The 22,775-nt window shown below is 36.4% G+C and overlaps 1 protein-coding gene across 1 annotated transcript; it reads right to left on the bottom strand.

The window, feature by feature from the left end:
* Positions 1-2,714: 2,714 nt before the first annotated feature.
* On the bottom strand, positions 2,715-21,913 carry selenoi (selenoprotein I). Its single transcript, XM_056239745.1, has 10 exons — positions 21,748-21,913; positions 19,187-19,255; positions 17,969-18,077; positions 15,689-15,763; positions 14,841-15,103; positions 12,220-12,328; positions 8,989-9,037; positions 8,654-8,834; positions 7,724-7,906; positions 2,715-5,260 (listed from the first exon to the last, which is right to left on the bottom strand). The coding sequence occupies exons 1-10, from the start codon at positions 21,802-21,804 to the stop codon at positions 5,153-5,155; spliced, it is 1,203 nt and encodes a 400-aa protein (XP_056095720.1). The 5' UTR covers positions 21,805-21,913; the 3' UTR covers positions 2,715-5,152.
* Positions 21,914-22,775: the final 862 nt, after the last annotated feature.

Below are 22,775 nucleotides of genomic sequence, written 5' to 3'. Positions count from 1 at the left end.
TTTTTTCAATTTGATTGCATTAGGTAACAACACATCAAAACCAAGTGGCATCTGCAAACAAATGCTGTTCTTTTCTCAGAATTTACTTTTCTAGCCATTTTTGCAAACATACGTTTAACCCACTTTGACATAAAGGGTCAAAACCATTTAAAAGGTTTTATTGAAAGAAGGCTGCATTTGTTTGAACAAAAAAAAACACAGTAAAACCAGAAGTTTTGTGAAATATTATTACAATTTAAAATAAATGTTTTTTATTTTAAATGACTCTAAAATGCAATTTCTGAATCTGTGATGCAAGGCAAAATTTTCAGCAATCATTATTACAACAGTCTTCAGTCACATGATCCTTTAGAAATCAGTTTGACAAATACAAACGTTATCCTAACGTTTGACAACTACAAATTGTTCATATTTTTTAAATCTATTGTTTTTAAAATATGAAACATACCAACCTTCTTTTTATGAAATTATTTTGAAAAGTGTTTAAGCTCAATTTCTTTACAACATTTTACTATATAATGCAATGACATTCATTTGAACTGTGCAGGCTTGCATGTCCAAGAGTATGACCATGTCCAGCAATACATCACCAACCAGTGGCCTGACCTCAAATACACCAATGAAATGTCTGGACATTACCAGGGTGCTACCATTACCTCCAAGACAATCCCAGCTGTCTCTGCTTTAATTAAACACACCATAGAAGAAAATAACAAATATGTACCACCTGCGTGACTTAATTGGAAAGACGCTACAGGGGTATCTTACTGTTACCCGTCAACCTACTGATGAAGAGGCACTTCACCCTGTGTTCCATGGGAATGAATATGTGATAGGCCTACATTTAGATTAGCTTTTTGACAGAATACACTATCAGGTGATTGTATATCCTTGAATAGATTTCTCAAGCTTAACACACTTAGAGCAATGCCCTACTGTTTGAGCTACAGGAATGTTAACAATTTATTCAGTGGACTGTGGCAAGGTGACCAGGCACCTGTCAAGCCCAATCTTGCATTAAACAAGCCCAAACTTGCCTAACGCCAAAGATAATGTATAAATCATTAGTCGAATTGAAAAATGATGCACTTGCACATATGGACGTTCCCTGACTTAGCCTACTTTTCCAATAGTAGCCTAGCCCTATGTTTTAATTTTAAACAATTCTGTAAGGGTAAAAAATATCTATTTTTTCATTCTGTCAGTATACAATGTAGACTGAAATGCCTCAATGAACGTGTAATTTGCAGACTATTTAAAATATCAAACTATCTCAAACACTTTATTTACAAAACACCGCACAAGTCTGCGATAAAATAGCGCGAGAACTTCAAACCCCCACGCGCTTGAGAAACTGAAAGGTCGCGCGGTGTTTAAGCCGTTATTAACCTCGAGTTCATCGTCACTGATGTAAGCGCCGTTAATCCCGGTTTGAATAAAATATGAATGCCGGGGCTTCTGGGTCAAGCAGAAGTGACACCGCTCGGTGCTAATAGTAACCCAGATAAAACTTAGCAAAACTTACAACTGCATGAAAAAATACAACCATTCGTGCAGGAGGCGGGAAAACAGCCACACGTCCCTATGTTCGAAGATGATTTCTGTGTAACGTGAGGTGAGGCCGAGTCCTGACTAGCGTTTCCCAGGAAATAAGGGCAATACACCGGCCCTCTCCGGTTTCTAATGACGTGCATGCATTATTGAGCGCGCACTCCCGGGCAGGACGGCGCGGTCCCACTGGAGGTACCGGGTCAGCCACGCACAAAACGGACCGCGCTCCAGGAACATTAGACTGACGTTGGTTAATTCATGCAACCTCCGATTAACTGTCAGTTTAAGACCAGGATCATCCCGCGAAAGTGTCCCCACCCTCAAACACATTGTAACACTTATGTTAATAGGCTACATATATAATTATTATTTTTACTAAATATTGTTTAACAATTCTGAAGTTTTGAAAAGGATACAATATAGCCTATATTGGATGTCACAGCTCAATGAAGTCCCACAACATGGTGAATGATTACGGCTAACACTTTTGTAACAATTTGTCTTACATTTTCATAATTAGGCTACAGATAAAACTAATAGTAGCCTAGGCCTTAACTGTTATTATATTTGATTGGGTTTCTAGAAACACCAGTGTGAATGTAATGTGGACAGCACAACTAAAAAGAGGTTAGAAACTAGGCTACTTTAAAGACCAGCTAGTGTCAATAGTATTGCAGTTTAAACCAAAAAATATAACAAAATAATTGCAATACATGTGTCATGCATGCAGCATGCCTATATACATATTTTAAAATATCTCATCACACTTGCTAAAAAACCCCCCAATTAAATATTTTACCTAGTTATGTTTTATCTAGTCATGTGAGCATTAACCAACATCAGTGAACACTGAACTGTTAACATTCAAGTGTGTTACTGAAATATTAACATACAATCTCCAGAAGTACTTCAAGTAAATATTCATCAGTAATTTTCTATATTAAAAAAAAAAAAAAAAAAAAAAAGTGTTTAAACTAATGAAAAATGACAATACCATGGTTTTATCAATTAAAACAGCTACCCAACAATACTTTTTGTAAGGGCTACTTCCAGGAAACATTGGTGGTGCACTATTCACCTGAAACACACAGATGCAGCAGCACTGAGTGAAATCCTGCCTGTCCTGAGACTGGAGTGTCAAAATCTGCAATAGGACAAAATGATACTGTGGATACACTTACATTTAATGGGGCAGCACAACAAGATAATGTTACAACATGGCTGGATTTTGTTTTACAATATGCAGAGGTTTCAGTTTTTTTTTATCCCACTTTAGATTAAAAAGAAAAGGTATACATTTGCTTGTTCTTGAAAGCATCACACAAATGCAGTTATACAGCAGTTATCCTGCCACCTGTATTGAAAACAATCACGTTTAAAAGGGATGCTTACAGTTTAAAATTGATAATAGTAACAAACAAAATTAATGCATCAAGCAGCCACTCTGATAGTAGCCTCCCCTATCGGTATGTGCACTAATAACTTGAAATGTGCCAATTTGTAAAGTAAATTTGACCCTCAGAGGAACAGACTCCATGCAAAGAATGTCAAAGTTCTATCACATGCAAAGAAAAAAGCGCCATCTGCTGGCTAAAAAAAGCTTTCTGAACTAAATTCTGCAGGAGTGTCATGGAATGAGTGTCATCGTACCGTTCTTAAACAAATAATATATTGCAAAATTGTACTGGACAGTATTTAGATATTGACATTACAGAAAATACAGAATTAACTTTGGATATAACAAATTAAATTATGTACGTTATCCATGTCATTTCTTGATTCATGTGAAATGGGAGGTGTCTGCAGGATAAGAAATATGTATCTCACCGTATTATTGACGTTAAAAAAAGATTAAAGCAAGATGAACAACGACAATACAATGTTATAACAACATGGACAGTCTGTACATGTTTAAACATTAATCGATCGGTTTCACTGACCGGCTCTCATCTCATAGAAACAGAACGTATGGAGGCATGAGGTTTCCAGAGTGAGAGTATGTAAACCACATACACAGATATATACAGTACATATGCACATACAAACAGGCACTCATCCAAATATATATATATATATATATATATATATATACATACATATACACACACAATACATTCAGCTCAAGCACACTTCTGGACACAGACACCCAGTGAAAGTAAAAAAAAAAAAATCCTATTACCATCATATAAGTCCTCAGTCCACCAAACAAAATATGTAAATAGACAAAGTAAAGGAAAATGAGAGAAATAAAAGGACTAAATGCTGGAATGAGCTTGACGCAGGTCGTGACACCTGTTGTTTGCAGGTTTAACAGACATGTTGAACTTAGTGGCACAGACTAGTGCTTTTATCGTGTTTAAAGAACGGAGCGAGGTTTGACTCGCTGACTCCAAGTGCACCCTCTCCTGGTCAGGGTTTGAAGCGCACTCTTCATTCAAGCACAAATAAACTCAATAAAAGCTTACTAGTGGAGCAAAACAAAAAGAGAACTGAAAAAACTGAAAATCGGCATGCAGACACACCATCACCAATGTAAAAAGGAGACAAAAAAATATCCCAGATAGAGTAGTTATATAAGTTCGAATGGTCAGATGAGGTGGCGGTTTGAGCCGTGTGTAATATTATAAATAAACTAGTTGCTTGTGTTCACTGTAATGGAGTCAAAACAAGTCATCTTTGAGGTGGTTTAAATTTTTCTTATGTCATTATTACAATTCTATAGTTTTAGAGATCAGCAAAAGCACCATAGTTTTAGATAAGCAATTAACATCCCTGTTCCCTCGTACATATAAATAAGCTTCATATTAACTGAAAATTAGACTGTTTTCCTAGTCTTCTTATACTGTCTATTATAGAAACGTAATTCAATAATGCCTCTTTTTGCTTTCACGACACCCCCCGACCCCCCAATTGAGCAGTTGAGGCCAAAATTAAATGTAAATAAAATCTTCAAACCGAATAAGCTAAAGACATTCATCACTTCCTATGTGTGTGTCCATCATCATGTGGTTTGCTACATGTGATGGAGCGTGTTGGGAGTGAGTGTGACTCATCTGACAGAGAGCGTATAAGTGAGATTAACCATTCAAGGCTCCTAGTATCTCAGCTGAAAAGCACATTTCCTTAGGAAACAAGCGAAATCCCCAGCTTCACGGATACCACATAACCAAACTGTCTCCGCTCAGACCGAGCAACACAATACAGTTCTTTCTGCAAGGAATGAGCTCTGTTACACAGCTGCAAGTCGAGGCACTGTAGGTCCTGGGCTCAGTGGGTCCTGTTGTAGAGCTGCATTTCTGAGCTGCTGAGTCCCATTGTGTAAATTGTGTGTCTGAACCCAATATGTTCTATGGCGCAGCTCCACCCCTGGGCACAGTGGGCCCCGTGGTGCAGCTCTGTGTCAGGGCTCGATGAGCCCCATGGTGCATCTCTGCCTCAGGGATCAGTGGGCCCTGTGGTGAAGCTCCACCCTCTTGTTGATTGAGCAGCATCCTCAGAATAAGAAGGCGCGTTTGGTCAGTACAATTTGGTTTCCTGGCGTTAGCTGTGTCTTCTTGGTGATTGGTGAGAGTCGGCTAGCTGAAGAGCATGCTGAGATAGCTTAGACCTCAGCAGCCTTCAGGCCGATTTTCTCCTCGTCCTGTCAGTCCGAATTGGGCTTCTTCAGTGAGAAAGCATATATGTTAAAATGATCACTCAGCTGCTTCACCTGCACAGGGGAGACAGAAAGAAAAGATGATAATTAGAAAAACATGACAGCTAAAAAAGGATATTTACAACATTATATTTATTATATATTTTACAATTTTTAATAAAGTTTATTAAATATTAAAGTGTTAATAATAATAAACACCACATATATGTATTACTATTATTCATGCTTTTTTATTAGTTATAATATTATCTTAATATTAATAAATACAATTTATATTTATAATAATTCTAACTAAAAACAACAATCATTAATTATAAATATATATCCGCACGCACACACACACACACACACACACACAGTCGTGGTCAGAATTATTGGCACCTTTGGTAAATATAATCAAAGAAGTCTGTGAATCTGCATTGTTCATCATTTTGATCTTTCTATCAATAAGTTCACAAAAATCTAACCATTCATTGAAGTAAAACTAATGAATGTTGGGGGGAAATCACATTAAAGGTAGGAACGACGCCAAAGAACTAGCACTGATGAAAGCTGACTGCGTTGTCGCCCCTCTCGTCGGGCCAAAAAACCTTCACCTGAACACACCGAAAGGACTACAGCCGATGGTCAACCAGCACGCATGTTCTGCGCCTGCGTGTAAATGAGATATCTGTCTATTTCTGCAGCTATATTTGTCTATATTCATCATTCAAAAAGGGAAACCGACACTGCAGGCTGCAGATACACGAGCCGTAAACAAAGCGATGTGTGCTTTCCATTTTGAATATCAATCATGCTGATCACTTTCTTTATTCCACTCGGCTCATGTTATTATTAAATATTTGTCCAGGAACACTCAGGTAAGATGATGTAAAATTAGAACAGCCTTCTCTCTGTAGCAAACTTCTTTGCTCGCCGTTTTGCTATTATTAAACTGAACAGCCAATCAGAGTTCTCTCTCTCACTGTCGCCCCAACGCCGATTCTACATGCAGAATCTGCCCAAAAAAACCTGATGCCATCCGACTAAAGCCAACGATGCGGAACACACACAGGAAAAAACAAGTCGGACGATGTTCAAAAACGTCCCGACACGAACACGTTGGCCACAATCATGGGTACCCCTAGAAATTCTCATGAGTAAAATATCTCTGAGGTATATTACCCTTCATATTTACAATTTTTAGCACACCAGGGTGACTATTAACATGAAATTATTATAATAAATAAGGTAACACAAAGAATTCCCTACAGCTAATGTGGCTAAATTGTCTTGAGTGTACCCATGTTCTTGTATGTGTTTTTATGTTATCTGAGCCGGTCTTGTCAAAGACAAATTTCTGTCACTTGTGACAGACAATAAAGTTTTCTTATCTTATCTTATCTTATCTTATCTAAATCATCCATCACAATTAGTAAAACCAAAGAATATAGTTCTACAGCAAAAGATTGTTGAGCTTCACAAAATAGAAAGTGGCTGTAAGAAAATAGCTAAAGCATCGAAAATGCCCATTTCCACAATCAGGGCAATAATTAAGAAGTTCCAATCAACAGGAAACATTACAAATCTGCCTGGAAGAGGACGCATGTATTGTCTTAATGCACAGCGTGGAGGATAGTTCGAGGGGCCAAAGACTCTCCAAGGATCACAGCTGGAGAATTGCAGAAAATAGACATCAAAACACATCAAACAGCACCTACATCACTGCAAGCTTTTTTAGGAGGGTTTCAAGAAAAATCCTCTGATCTCATCCAAAAACAAACTCCAGCATATTCAGTTGTCAGACACTACTGGAACTTCAAAAGGGGATTGGGTTCTATGCTCAGATAAAACTGAAAAAAAAGGAGAAGCTTTTTGGCAAACAAACATCAAAATCAACACAAAAATGGGTCACCGAGGACAAAATTAAGGTTCTTCCAGGGCCACCCCAGTCCCCTGACCTGAATTCTATAGAGAACTAGTGGGGTGAACTGAAGAGGAGACTGGACCTCATGAACCTCAGAATTTGAAGGATCTGGAGAGATTCTGTATGGAGGAATGTTCTCTGATCTCTTTCAAGTGTTCTCCAAACCCACAAGGCATTATAGGAAAAAACTGTTCGCCGAGAGCTGTTATCTTGGCAAAAGGAGGTTGCAAAAAAATATTGAATAAAATGGAGCAATTAATTGTGGCCAACATGTATTGGAGAAAAACATTTTTTTAATAATGAAAAATATGAAACACTTTCAATTGTTTTACTTCAATACATTTTTTTAATAAAAGATCAAAAGGACTAACAATGCCGAATTATTTTCAAAGGGTGCTAATAATTCTGACCAGGACTGCGTCATTTTTAATATTTATTAATATAAATGAAAAATTACGTATAGGGAATTATAATTTGCATTTTAATATGAAACATACTAATAACAATGATTAACTAATGATTATTAAATATAATTAATTAAAAATATATCAATATGAAAAAGATTCTTCATGACTAATTAACTAGGAAGCAGTCAGTGTGTCTGTACTCACCACTGATACTCCATAGTGTATGTGAGTGAGGAGGACTACAGCAGTCCAAATGTACAGGACAGCCGTTTCACCATCCTGCACAGTCCCAGATATCACTAGCAACACCACTGCTGTCATCGGCAACAACAACAAACTCAATGGCTTGCATCGAGTATTGCTCATCTGGCATACAATGAGCTTGCACTGAGAGAGAAAAGGAGACAAAAGAGAGCATGTCAGGAGCAGACATTTGACTAAATGCTTCAACTGGAACTGAAAGGCATCCATTGTCCTGGCAGGATGTCAGATTTCATTTACCGTGTTGGACAAGAGTCACTAGCTGAGTGACAAGACGAATGCGGAAGATTTGGTTTTAAAAGCGAAATGTAAAACCTGCAAAGGGTTAGTTGTGTTTTTCAATAAGAATAATAATGTACCAATGAGCTTGCACTGAGAGAGAAAAGGAGACAAAAGAGAGCATGTCAGGAGCAGACATTTGACTAAATGCTTCAACTGGAACTGAAAGGCATCCATTGTCCTGGCAGGATGTCAGATTTCATTTACCGTGTTGGACAAGAGTCACTAGCTGAGTGACAAGACGAATGCGGAAGATTTGGTTTTAAAAGCGAAATGTAAAACCTGCAAAGGGTTAGTTGTGTTTTTCAATAAGAATAATAATGTACCAAACATTCAAGAAATTGCCACCCCCGAATTGCCGTTATTTTGTAAAAGTAAAAAGTAAAAGCCGCACATTTTACTTTCGCTTTCGAATTAGCGATTTAAAAGCAGTGATACCGGTATTACCACACGTCGATTAACCGGTGGAAAAACTCCATACCATCACAACCCTAGTGTGAACTTCAATACAAATTCAGAGTATGGGTTACTATACTTGGCATTCACATCATGTCACTTTTGTCACCAGAGAGCTAGAGAACTGTGGACACTCACAGTAATGTTGGAGAAGGCTGTTCCCACCATAAGATAAAAGATTCTGGGTTGCTGCTTCACAATGTCTGAAGGAGAAAGACTGATCCACAGCGTAGACAGCACAAACAAGAGGACGGGAGAGAAAAACGGCAACAAGGCCTCATACACCGAACTGTGCTTCAGGGTGTTATTCTGGTAAGCCCTTAAAACATACAGAGAAACAGTGAGAACAGATATCCCTGTTCCAAAGCATACATTATTTATCAGAACAACAATATGGTACAGAGTGTCATTTTCTATGTAGTGCAATACTGTATGTTTTAAATGAGGTGCAAGAGGTCTGGAATGAAACTTACTTAAAGACATTGTAGAGACTCATAGGCAATGTTACAACAAATAAACAACCTGAAAAACAAAAAACAAATATGAAATCATCCTTTAGGGTGTGTTCACAATTGTAGTTTAGTTCTCTTGGTTATTTTGGTCGTTTGTTGTTTGATTAACATTAATGAGACAGTACAACAACAACTGTTTATGTTAATTTAAGACATAACCGACTATGTTTACGTGAATACTCCAGAAGACAGGCATTTCGACATCATTGTGCGTTTATCTGACCATTCAAGCGCAATAAGACGAGAGAGAGAACTGAATTTGCGATTGCATGCTGTCTGAGGGAGGATTTTCTTTATCACAGCTTATTGAGCTCAACATCAAGCACGTCCCAGTCTTTATCACTCTTATGTGTATTTAACTTTAAGTAGTACTGTTCTACGCAGATATATTATTTACATACTGCGAAATTAACGATATAGTAAAATCTCTAACAATAGACACTTTATACTGTGGTCAAGATATATACCATCATACCGCCCAGCCCTACTGTGTGCTGGGTTAAATGCGCTCGCTGTATGTGTGTACGTATGATAGTATATGATGGAGCGGAGTACTCGTGAAGAGCTTATAAAATATGTAAAGGAGTCAAAACAGCCGCAGGAATCCCTCTGTCACACACACAAACGAAGATCTGCTGCGGTTCTGTTGCCTGTACCAAACTGTGATGAGCAACATTCGTGACTATGGCGAGAAAAAACAGGTATGCTTTAGCGGTCTCTCCTTATTAGGGTAGCATCTTGTGACATCATGTCCTGTTTTTGGTTTGTTTACACGTCTTTGGTCCGTGTTGCGTTCATATTTCATTCCAACCTCACCGGAGTTCTTTTGGAAGCAGAGCGAGACCCATCTTTTCAGCGGCCTCGGTCCGCTTGTTTGGTGCACACCAGGGTTCGAATGGCAGCGTTCACACTTATTCAAATGAACCGCACAGAGCAATCGCACCAGGGTTCATTTTAATCAAACCAAACATGCCAAGTGTAAACACACCCTTAATTTGTTATTTGTTAGTTTGGTCTGAGAGCCAGTGAAAACAGCATATGACATTTAAAGGGGAAATGAAGCAGTCAGTCAAGTTTACATAATTTACAAGATGGATTACCACTATAATCAAAAATTATATAAGAAACATGACAAATGTTAACATATAAAAGAAAAAAGAAACACCGTTATATCTTTCGAGCGGCAAGGGCGCCGCCATTGTGCAGTGTTATAACTGGTGACGTCACGGGGTTGGTTGGGTGTGCTGAGTTCAGTAAAATACAGTGAAAGATGCATGTAAGCTGGTCGATCCAGCGAACAACTAACGTTAGGTACAGTCATTGTTAGCTAACAGCTGTAAGCATGAACTAGCTAATGATAACTTAGTGTTTAGCTAGTGAACTTTATTAGTACCAAACAAAAAGACGACGTCTAACGTCAACAAACTGCACATGGAAACATTGTTCGTGATGTCTGCAATCATATTCCTGTCTCTTGTCAACACCATGGTCAAGATCAGCGTCTTGACAGCAGATGGATCGTGCTATCGTGGCGTAATAATCTGTTTGGTTGTAAAATTCTCAAGGTCGGACATCCGGGACTTTTACTCCCATAATGCACTGCACGCGCATAGCAACGCGGTGAAGGGTAAAACAAACAAGCACCCGCCATTAAGCAACACGTGAATATAGGGTATGCACATACCATTTTACTTTAAATCTAAATAGAAATGTAATCTCAAATGAATGGACAAATTGAGGGACAAATTAAAGAATAACAAAATAATACCACTGCAGAGATGGCCACTCAATTTTCTGTTGCTATGTTATGACATTGCTATGCAGCTATGGTCGGCAGCACTACACTGAAAAGCAACAATGAAATGCACTAACGTTAGCTAGTTGTGTGGGGAATAAGATACATTTATGCATTTAAGCCTTTTTTGGCTTTTTGAAAAAACTGTGTCCCTCACTGACATTGTACAAGCTGTGCCACTGACAGACTGAGCTCATTACAGCCACTTTGTAACACAGTGCTTTTGAATGAACAGTTTTTTTTGTGTTTTTTTTAATGAATAAAACATCGATTACATAGTTAATGTAATCGATGCTTGATGGGTATTTAAACATGACAGCAAGTGTAGGACACATGGTGTTCATACCAGGGGATTTGATGAGGTAATTATATATGTCTGGATACTCGAGCCTGGGCCATGCTTTTGGGTTGTTCTCCCAGGACTCAGCTGGATGCCGATAGGGACAAGATTGTAAACCTACAAGCGACAGCTTTCTGTGGTCCCTGGTCAATGCAGGCGCTAGGAGACTGTCTATATATTGATAAGACATTCTGTAATAGAAGAAGATCTGTATTCATATAGCTGCTAGCGCCTTTCACAGACATGTAACGTTAGCTAGTCACAAAGCGCTTTACATGAGTGTTTTATTAACGTTACATTCACTTCTCACCACCGACATACATTCGCATACACAAATATCATTCATCATTAATACAAAGTAGTCCGTTAGTATCCATAACTGACATAATCCACAGCAAAACTTCTGTGAATAGATACCTTTTTGATTTGCCTCGGGCTTTGCCTTCGGTTTGTTTTACCCTTCGCGGCTGGTTGCTATGCAGGTCACATGATTTGTGACGTAACGCCGACCAAGAGAATGTATTACCTAAATGAAATGAAATCGAATGTATCGTCCTGTGGAATCATTCATTCACAGACAGCATACGAAGATGTTCAACTAATAACTTCTTCATCGCTGGCAAACAATATGATAGATTTGCCAATTTGCTTTCACTAGACTGTAACAGGTCCACGGCCACTTCATCCAACGCTCTTGATGTTCTTAAATCTTCCTGTTACATCTCCGAGTCGAGTGTGAATTGAAAGCGCTTAAGTGATTCAGTGCGTGCAGAAAACTGAACAGATCATTTAAACTGATAGTATTTTACTGAACTCAGCACAGAGCCAACCAACCCCGTGACGTCACCAGTTATAACACTGCACAATGGCGGCGCCCTTGCCACTCGAAAGATATAACAGTGTTTCTTTTTTCTTTTATATGTTAACATTTGTCATGTTTCTTATAAAATTTTTGATTATAGTGGTAATCCATCTTGTAAATTATGTAAACTTGACTGACTGCTTCATTTCCCCTTTAACTGTAAGAGGAGCCAATGAAAGGGCAAAGTCCACTCACCAACAATCATAAAAGTGAAGAAATCTCTGTAACGAACACTCCAAATAACAGGGTTGGTCCATGTTTCCACACCAACCAGCGCTGTTACAAAGTACACAACAGAGATAGTCTGAAAAGAACAAACAGAAAAGGATCATTACAACCTGCCTGGCAGTGCCTTTTTATGGTAATTATTTCATTCAAGGATCAATAGAGTATTAAAGGGATAGTTCACCCAAAAATCTAAATTAGCCCATGATTTACTCACCCTGAAGCCATCCTTGGTGTTTATGACTTTCTTCTTTCAGACGAATACAATCGGAGTTATATTAAAAAATGTCCTGGCTCTTCCAAGTTTCATAATGGCAGTGAATGGCTGTATGTCTTTGGAAGCCCATCAAAGCGCATCTATTCATTATTAAAGTGCTCCACACGGCTCTGGGGGTTAATGAAGGCCTTCTGAAGTGAAGCGATGCGTTAGTGTAAGAAAAATATCCATATTTAAAACTTTATAGACTAAAATAACTAGCTTCCGGCAGACCCATCGATTTACACAAAAAGAGTAACCTTTCACCTTGATGCACAAGGCATTTTTTAATATAACTCCGATTATATTCGTCTGAAAGAAGAATGTCATATACACCTAGGACGGCTTCAGGGTGAGTAAATCATGGGCTAATTTAAATTTTTGCGTGAACTATCCACACACAACTTATTGTGTGTGACATGCTCATAAAATTTTTGCGTAAACTATCCACACACAACTTATTGTGTGTGACATGCTCATAAACTAAATTTTACCACCAATAATTTTATAAAATTTTTAAAATGTACTACCATGCAAAAGCTTGGGGTCAACAAGATTTTTTTTTTAAAAAGAAATTAATACTTTTATTCAGCTAGGATGCATTATGTACAAAAGTTAATAATAATAATAAAAAAATTATGTTACAAAAGATTCAATTTCAAAGAAACGCTGTTCTTTTGAACTTTCTATTCATTGAAGAATCCCTATCACAGCACAATTGTTTTCTATATTGATGATAATAAATGTTTCTTAAACCCCAAATCAGCATACAAGAATGATTTCTGAAGGATCATGCGACACTGAAGACTGGAGTATTGTATTGTAAAAACTAAATAATAATAATAATAAACATTTATTTGTATAGCACTTTTCATACATAGAATGCAACTCAAAGTGCTTCACATGCATTAAATCAAATAATACAATCACACAATGTAAATATAAAAATATCCGAAAACAACTATAAAGGTTCAGCGTGTAAAATAAAGTGAATTGGCAATATAGTTTGACCTCAATAATCGATATAAAATAACATAAATAAAACAACGAGGAAAAATTAGAAGGTAAAATAGAACATAAAACTGACTTACACAGTTATATTACAACACCATATTGTTATATTGATAAGCAACTTTAAAAAGATATGTCTAAACCCGCTTTTTAAAAATATGAGTGCTAGTAGCCTCTTTTAGAGGTGCCAGATTGTGCAGTGTTTTATAAACTAATAAAATAACCTTAAAATCAATTCCTTTGATGGACTGGTAACCAATGCAATTCCATTAAAACCGGTGTAATATGCTCTCTCTTTTTAAATTTCATTAGTACTCTGGCTGCTGCATTTTGTATCAATTGCAACTTTGCAATAGAACCCTTAGGTAAGCCAGGGTGCATATCATTACAGTTATCAAGATGAGCAAAGATAAAAGCATTAATGAGTTTCCTAGCATCATCCAAAGATAAAAAAGGACGAATCTTGGCGAATTTCTTAAATGATAAAAACATGTTTTTGTCACTTGATTGATATGAGACTTAAAACTAAGGTCACAGTCCATAATGACGCCCAGGTTCTTAACTTCTTTTTTAGGTTGTAGCGATAAGGAGCCCAACCCAGCTTCTATCCTCTCCTACTCATGTTTTGGGCCAACAATACAATTCATCCACTTTACAACTCTGGACAGACAGTCAGACAACCTCTCTAATACAACAGTGTCTCTGAACTCAACTGAAATGTATAATTGTATATCATCAGCATAAAGATGATAATTCACATCATATTTCTGAATTATGCTGCCCAAAGGGAGCATGTATAATGAAAATAAAACTGTAATATTTCATATGTCTTTGCAATACAGAAGCCTATATTAACTAAAAAGTTCCTTTCTGTAATATATGTTTCGAACCAATTTAAAACATTACCAGAGAGACCTACGAGCTTTTCCGGTCTGTTTAAAAGAATACAATGATCAACAGTTTGATCAAATGTATTTGAATGATCAAAAATGTTTACATTTACAACTAAATTGTAACAATATTCACAATATTAGTGTTTTACTGTATGCTTGATAAAATAATCGCAGCCTTGGTGAGAATAAGCAACTTCAAAAAAACAAAAAAATCTTACAGACCCCAAAGTTTTAAATAGTAGTGCATAATTTAATATAGTAAATTAATATGATATTTTTATATTTTAATCAATAATAATATTATATCAGATTAATAATATCTTACGTTAAATATTATATTCAATATATCAAATAAAATAGTTATATTTTAATATTTTGTAAAAGCCATGTTTTCTTTTCATTCAGCTTATCATCAGGTCACATTAAATTACCACTTGACTGATGTCGTAGCCCCAGGGCAGGAACAGAATTCCAGTGTTGTACTTCTCCCAGTGAGACAGTATGAAGGAAAACAGGACAACCCATAATAGATAATACAGCGTAACCACGCTGACGCCTGTCTCACCCCGTCCAAAGACAGAGTACACTGAAGCGACGAAGAACACACATGCCCAGCTGTCCAGGCCGTGGTCAAATAGTTCACCCAGCGGCGTGCTGGAGTTTGTTCTGCGGGCCTGTTTTCCGTCCACACCATCTGCATGCACACACACACAACAAAATATATTTATATTACACATCTGACAATCTTGCTACCACATCAGCATAATGTTTCAGATATTCTCTGAAAAGAATATTCACAGCCCTACTCGTACACAAAAATATAGTGCTAAAAAGCAAGCTTCAGCCAATTTGCTACATTTTCATATGCAAATGTGTGATTTGGGGCTGTATAATGGTCAAATGTTTATGTTTTGGTCATTTAGTGAGTTATTAATGTATACAGCACAGCTCAGCAGGTTTATAAATGTACGCAGATGGGAGGAAAAATATGATATATGAATATGATCAATATATCAGACCTGTGCATTAGGCCCTAGTACAAATGCACGCTAATAGTTGAATGATAGCAATAGCAATGATGTTCTTATTTTAGTTTTTCCTGTGTTAACGAGAATTGTGCATTTAAAAAAAAATACTTTGACAACCCTATTAGCAAGAATGTGTCTTAAATAAAACAAATTAATTTATTTAGAAAATGGATTCCCAGACATTTAGACCACTAGCTGACAGAAGAGTCATTAACATTAGTATTATTTCAAAAACAAAAAGACACACTCACCTAAGGTATAGGCCAGGAAGTTGAACAAGCCAGCAGCTACCCAGACCCAACTTGGCACATGTGTAAGGTCATTCCCTGTGCCACACAAGAACACCCACAAAATAATGAATCCCATTTGTATGTAGGTACTCAACTACAGTAACAGCTTTACAATTTAAAAGATATTAAACTATTATTAGTAGAGCTGGGTTTCGATTCAAATTTCAAGAATCGATTCGATTCCGATTCTCAAGATCTTGAATCGATTATCATTATTTGATTCGATCCGATCCGATCTGATCCGATTTTCGAGATTTAGATAAGTGTTTTTGTTTTTTCCAGCTGTTACCTGAATTACAGGACTGTAGTTATGCAACATATTGATACTATTAGGCTATTATAGAAATTTAACTGCTTGTTTTGAAGTTCATGCATGTGTATTGAATGTTAAACAAGTTCATAATGATAACAAACAAGACTGTTTATCGTGGTGATGTGTAGCCTACAGAGGCTTCGCACAGACAGTGAATGAGAGAGATCGGCAGAGCGCGTGCGGATTACCTGCGTCTGTCTTTGAAGTCATATGTATTCGTGAAAAAGGTTGCCGTGTCAAAGGAAAGCGAAATATTTGTCGTATCATCCTTTTAACGTTGGCACAATTTTCACACTGTCGCTTCGATTTCGATTCACAAGCTTGCCATTACATTTCGATTCAATTTGAGTCAATAACAATTAATCTATTTAATTTAATCAATATTAATGAATAGGATATATATCAGGTACAGTACATGGCAGATTTTCTCATGCTTCTAATGCTGTAAACACCAATGTTTGATATTCTTGATGCTGTTCTGCAGTACTCCATTATGCACCTCTGTTTGTTGTTAGGATGACAAAAAGTTACATTTTTAGGGTGGTCCGCCTCTGCTGCCTAACAACGCTTGACAATAAGATCAAAGACGAGTGAGAATTCCAACGCAATACTTAGTTTTAGCCAAGTAGCTAAACATTTAATATTTGATAGCCGTTTAACGATAAAAATGTTCAGCTACCGACAGTAATATCCAGTGATGCAAACAAACATTTTTATGAATTTTCACCTTTTTTAATTACAAATATGCCATTATTTACATGATTCATGTAAATCATGATTGAATTTGACAAGAAACCTTTTTTGACATATTACACATACGAATAAGAATGAATGTGTGCATATTTAAAAAATATATATATATTATTTTTTAAATAGTTTTATTCATAACTACAATTGACGTGAAACTTTAACCATTCTTATTTCTTTTTATTTCCTCAAATCCCTTTTCAACCTTTATTAAATTACTTTCAATAAACCTATAAGGAATTATTGGTTTATTTAAATATTGCGATTGAATGTGTGGGAGACGTGATACAAAGTTCTGTTTATTTATCAACTGAGAACAGAATAGACAAAAAGATTTTAGAATCAGTTTAAATTGAGTAATCGAGTTTTTTTTACCCAATCCTAACAAAAAATTACACTAAAAATGAATCCTTTAAATAATTTGCTGTAATTTATATATTACATATATAAAATATACATTACAGCATTTAATTTAATATACATATTTATTTAATCGTTTAAATAATTAAGTACAAATTAACTAAATATTTTGCCATAAAAAATTACCCAAAATGGGCAACAATTGTTGCATCTTTTTCTTTCTTTTTGGTTCATTTATGAATAATTCATTTTACTTTTCAATGCTACACATCAGTGAAAAGACTATTTTGAGACCATATTTGATTATTGCTTCAATTTGCTCGGCTGTAAAACTGCGAGCCAAATACTATGACTTTATTACTCCTTAAATGGAAAAATATATTTGTTACTGGAAAAACAACATAATATCACAAATATCACTGAAATACGTTAAGTTTGTAGTATCGCTACTTTTAATTATTCACTCCACAACAGTGAATGTACAGTGTGTTTAAGCTCTGTAATGCACAAGTGAGTGATCTGGGAATGTGTACAAATGTGGCTGTGTATGATGACTAGTTGATAATTGTAAGAATGATGAGCTGGAAGTGAGACCTTGATCCTTGTCATATAAAAAATAAACATACTTATACAACACAAAGACAGAGGTAATGTTTTCTCTTATCATTGTACATCATCACCAATTTAGTAGGTTATTGTTGTAATCATTACAAATATGTTAAGGGCTCCAAGCTTTGAGGAAGAGGGCATTAACCAACAATACTGCTCACTAGTGCATCAAAACTATAACAATCATACACAGTTCAGTTTATTGACCTCACCTGAGGCATCAAAGTTAAAGTCGAAGAAGGACAGCAAGGTGAAGGTTAGTACCAGGAACATGAACCCTGTAAAGGTGATGAGGTTTGGGGCAATCCATGTAGGCAAAACCTGAGACACAGAGAGAGAAAGAGAAATTAGCAAGTTGCAAATGGTCTGCTCCTCCTCGCAGGTAATCAGATCCAGACGGAACATTCATTAATGTTGCATATATGCAATTCAATGAAAGCAAAACACAGCGTAATGTTATGCTTTGATGTGAAATACCACTATACATTTATGGATTCAAAATATTTTTTATAAAGATTGACAATTAATCCAACAATTTAATAACAATATATTATAATATATCATTATTTACAATACATTTATATTAAACATTATATTCATTATAATATACACTGATGAGCCAAAACATTATGACAACCTGCCTAATATGCTGTTGGTCCTCTGCGGTCAAGGACTCTACAAGACCCCTGAAGGAGTCCTGTAGTATTCCCATACGCAGCAGAGTGCCATGCACTGTGTGTTGTGACGCATTCCTTCCATAACCATTATTAAAATTGTGTGACTTGTGCCACAGTAGACCTTCTGTTGGCTCGGAATAGCCGTCGGCGGTTCGAATGGATAGCCACTGTCAGCGGTTTGTCCATTCTCAGACCACTGCTGACCGGAAGCAACCCACAAGCCTTACTGTTTCAGAGATACTCTGACCCAGTCGTCCTGCCATAACAATCTGGCCCTTGTCAAAGTCGCTCAAATCTGTATTCCTGCTCTTTTCTCCTGCATCCAACACATTGATTATGATAACTGTTGCTTGGCTCCCATCTAAATCTACCCAGACCTTAATACGTGGCCTTGTTAGGAGATGCTCAACGATATTCACTTCACATGACTGGTCATAATGTTTTGGCTCATCATTGTATAATTAATATAATATACAATTGAAATATATTTTAATAAAATATTTTTGTTAAGTCAAATTTGAAAGGACCTTTGTGTATGCTTGCCCTAATTTCAGTCTTGAGTTTTCATGCATCCATTATTTGTGTAAATAATAAATTATTATTTAAATAGTACGTACATTTAAATAATAGAAATAAATAAGAATCTGTCTGGTGAAGTGATTATTATTATTATCATTTACATATGAGGGACAGAATGCCCTTGTGCATTCTGGGTAACATCCAAAATGACAATCATGACACGAGCGTTCTCACCTTTACCACTGAGTTCCAGAAAGGGTGCATGACGTAGATAGAGAGGGGGTTGGAGTCCACTGCACTGTACTGTAAAGAAGAGAAAGACGACAAGATGTGCAGAGTGAGAAACCACATTAACACTCAGGTCAAGAAGCGTGAATGTTGAAAAGTGCTAACAACAGAGTGCTTCTGCTAATATGGCACACTGTTTCTGCTGACTTCAGATGAGAAGATTATTAAAAATGGTAACTACATTATATCCCTGAATCTCTAATCAGCTTCTGCTCAAGTGACTGGCACGACTGGAAAATAAACTCTAACCTCGAGACAATTTAGAATGGCTTGAATGTAATAATACCTATCATATATGAAACTCTTCACTAAAGCACATTATAATGTGTGGTATGATTCAGGGGTGAAGGCAGATCACTTTTCAACTGCTCCCCCCGCATGTGTTCCCTGCGTGAGGTCATACTTGGAGCTTAGGGGAAGGGTGGCCATTGAAGTCTCGAAAACATCTGGATCTGGGAAGGTCTGTACCAAAACCAAAAAATATATACTAAAATGCATATTATTATTATCAGTTCAGTTTGCTTGTGTAAAAAACACAGTTCAGTAAAGACCAATTTAATATCAGAAAATGAATGTACACAATTGAACACAATATTTACTCAAAACACAAAATTGAAAGCAAAAATTGATAACTATCCATTTACAAATATGTTTCTAGTGTCAGCCATGCACTCTTGCATTTTCTAAAAATCGCATATTATTTTGACAGATACATTTAGCTGTACAGAGTCGATACAGCGGTTAAGGGGTTAAAAATAAAATTGCGCAAGAGGGAGGAGTAGTCATGTATGTTCAAGTGTGTGCAAACATGCAGAGCAAGAATACCACATACCAACTCAGCAGCCCGTACACCTAACAGCACAAAGTAAATACATGCAACTTATCAGCCCAAGAGAACATTACACCAGGAGACACAGAGGGTCAAAGCTACTTTCATTCACAAATAACCAATCAGAAAAGCAGAGAACTCTGCATCACAGCCAGGGATTTAACCCCCGACCCCTCTAGTAGTTCCACACCCTTTTAACCAAACTATCCTGTTCAGAGAAGCCTAAACCCATCATGAATGTTTAGCAACCAACACTGCTCATCTTTTAGTGTCCAATAACTGATGTGCAAAACTGATATGCGAAACTGATTCATAATTGTTTATTGCAGGTATTAAACACAATAATAAATAATCACCACACAATAAAAACATAATATTATGCACTATGAGAATAGTTAGTAGTTGTTTGAGATATGAGCAGTTATATATTTTTGAGATCATTGTTTTGGCCCCAGTTTATCTTCAAATCCATCCTGCTTCAAACAAAACATTAAATAAGCAAACAAGTCATATTTTCTGTTTATTCTTGTTGAACACAGCTGTATATAATGGTATTGTTTGGGGCTATTAATTAGAGATCCATTAAATGCTGGTCACTTATAGAACATACACTACCGTTCAAAAGTATTATTTGATCAAAAATACAGTAACAACAGTGATCTAGACAGTGAAATATATTACCATTTAAAATAACTATTTTATATTCTAAAATGCAGTTTATTCCTCTCATGGCAAAGCTGAATGTTCAGCATCATTCCTCCAGTCTTTCAGTGTCACATGATCCTTCAGAAATCATTCTAAAATGCTGATTTGCTGCTCAAGAAACATTTGTGAGTACTGGTAAAAAAAGAAAAGAAAGAAGATAAAACCAATGATTGGTCTACCACAACCCCAGAGTCAAGACACAGACTAAGCAAGCTAATGCACTGGAGAATTTACTATGATAATGTTAAACTATAATGATCATGATGAACAAGTTACAGGTCGTGATATGCAACCAATGGATAAACAAAGAGCTTTAAGCCAGTCGGTCCTGCCAGTGCTTCTACTGTAAATATCAAAGCACTGACACTACATTGCCATCTACAGACTAGTAATACGTGAATATTAAATTAACAAACGAACATTTAAAGTGAAAGCACGGAGAGTGTGTGACTAACATGCAAATTATGTCCTAACCATAGATCCATGTTGGAGGCGGAAACAGTAGCCCATCCCTTTACAATTTAACACGGTTTACAAACTAACCAACATAACATAGTACGTAGGTCAACTAAAAAAAAAACTGGACACTGTGTCCCAGCTGGTAAAAGTACACAGTCGCCTAATGTTTAGAAATGAAGATCTACTTTCACTAGCGGTTTCATGTCACTGTACGTTAACTTACCACACCACTGAATTAACCGGTTAATTCCACCCTGATATATATATTTTGAAATTTTACATTTTAAGTATACACACTAATAACTAAATCATGTATCAATTCTTCCAACAAATTCGAGGGGAAATATACTGTTTCTCTTTAAAGGTGACAATAAGCAGCAGTTGTCCTTTCTAGAGAGCAGCACACACCGGCAGACCTCATGCTTTCATGATAGCATTAACAGCCCGGCACAGCTAGCCGACACCCTAAAGTCCTACACACTGTGCAGAAAAGAATAGATAAGAATGGCCTCACCTTATATTGATCAAAACCTGATAGTTGCTCTTGGGTGACATAGTCGTAGAGAGCCATGATGACCGCTGCACGGCTCAGAGACTGACCGAAATTCACCACCCGTGTCGGGGCTCACAGTATCCGCAGTGCTGCGCGTGAGCGGTGGCTGTGCTGTCTGTGGCGTGACGCCTGAAACTCCGCCCACAATCCAATGTGTTTTTCAAAATAAAAGCCGATGTGGAACTTCCAGTTAACAGTGACACAAGTTATTCAGTTAAAAATATATTCTAATTCTAAATATAAAAATATAAATTAATATAAACGCATTAAACTAATATAAACTAATATAAACTAAATGTAAATATTATTTGGAAAATATTTAGTTTCTATTCAGTTACATTATTACGTTTTTATTTATTTATAATACTTATACATCATATTACTGTACTGGTTATTTATTATGTATTACTTTATAATTTTATAATTATAATTTATTATTATTAATTTTTTAACTTTTTTTGTTTTCCCAGTTTTCTCTAATCTTTTTCACAGGACTAACACGCCCTTGCAGTCCTGCTGAGGGGACTTTTAAATCCCTGTTCTAGTCTACATGAAACATTTACAAATATAGCCCTATACAGACTAAATATGCACCGTAATACAAAAACGATTATTTTACACTACGTGAGTTTAGTCAGGGGTTAGTCACACTTTTTTATTTCTGTGAGTAGGTTCACTTTTTAAATTTAAATTGCTCTATAAGCATATACCTTAAATGTATGGATACAAAACAGCTATTTAATAAATTGTTTTACTGTAAGCGGAATATTTAAATTATGTATGAACACATGGCTCACTTATGTTTGCCTTTTGTTCGATATTCACTATTGTGTAAGGCCCCTGTTCACCCACTAGGGGTCAATACAAATCTACGAATCTAATAAAAATGGCCACCTTAGAAAGTTTACATCTGTCATGACCATTTTTTTTAGTCTATGGTCATCATGACTCATGCACACGACACAACTCATAGGCTACAATATATTTGT

Source organism: Rhinichthys klamathensis, unplaced genomic scaffold, assembly GCF_029890125.1.
Source record: "Rhinichthys klamathensis goyatoka isolate OS25496 unplaced genomic scaffold, OSU_Roscu_1.1 h1tg000020l_1, whole genome shotgun sequence".
Lineage (NCBI taxonomy): Eukaryota > Metazoa > Chordata > Actinopteri > Cypriniformes > Leuciscidae > Rhinichthys > Rhinichthys klamathensis.
Note: the sequence above shows the minus strand (reverse complement) of the source record. Positions and strands in the feature narration are given on the sequence as shown.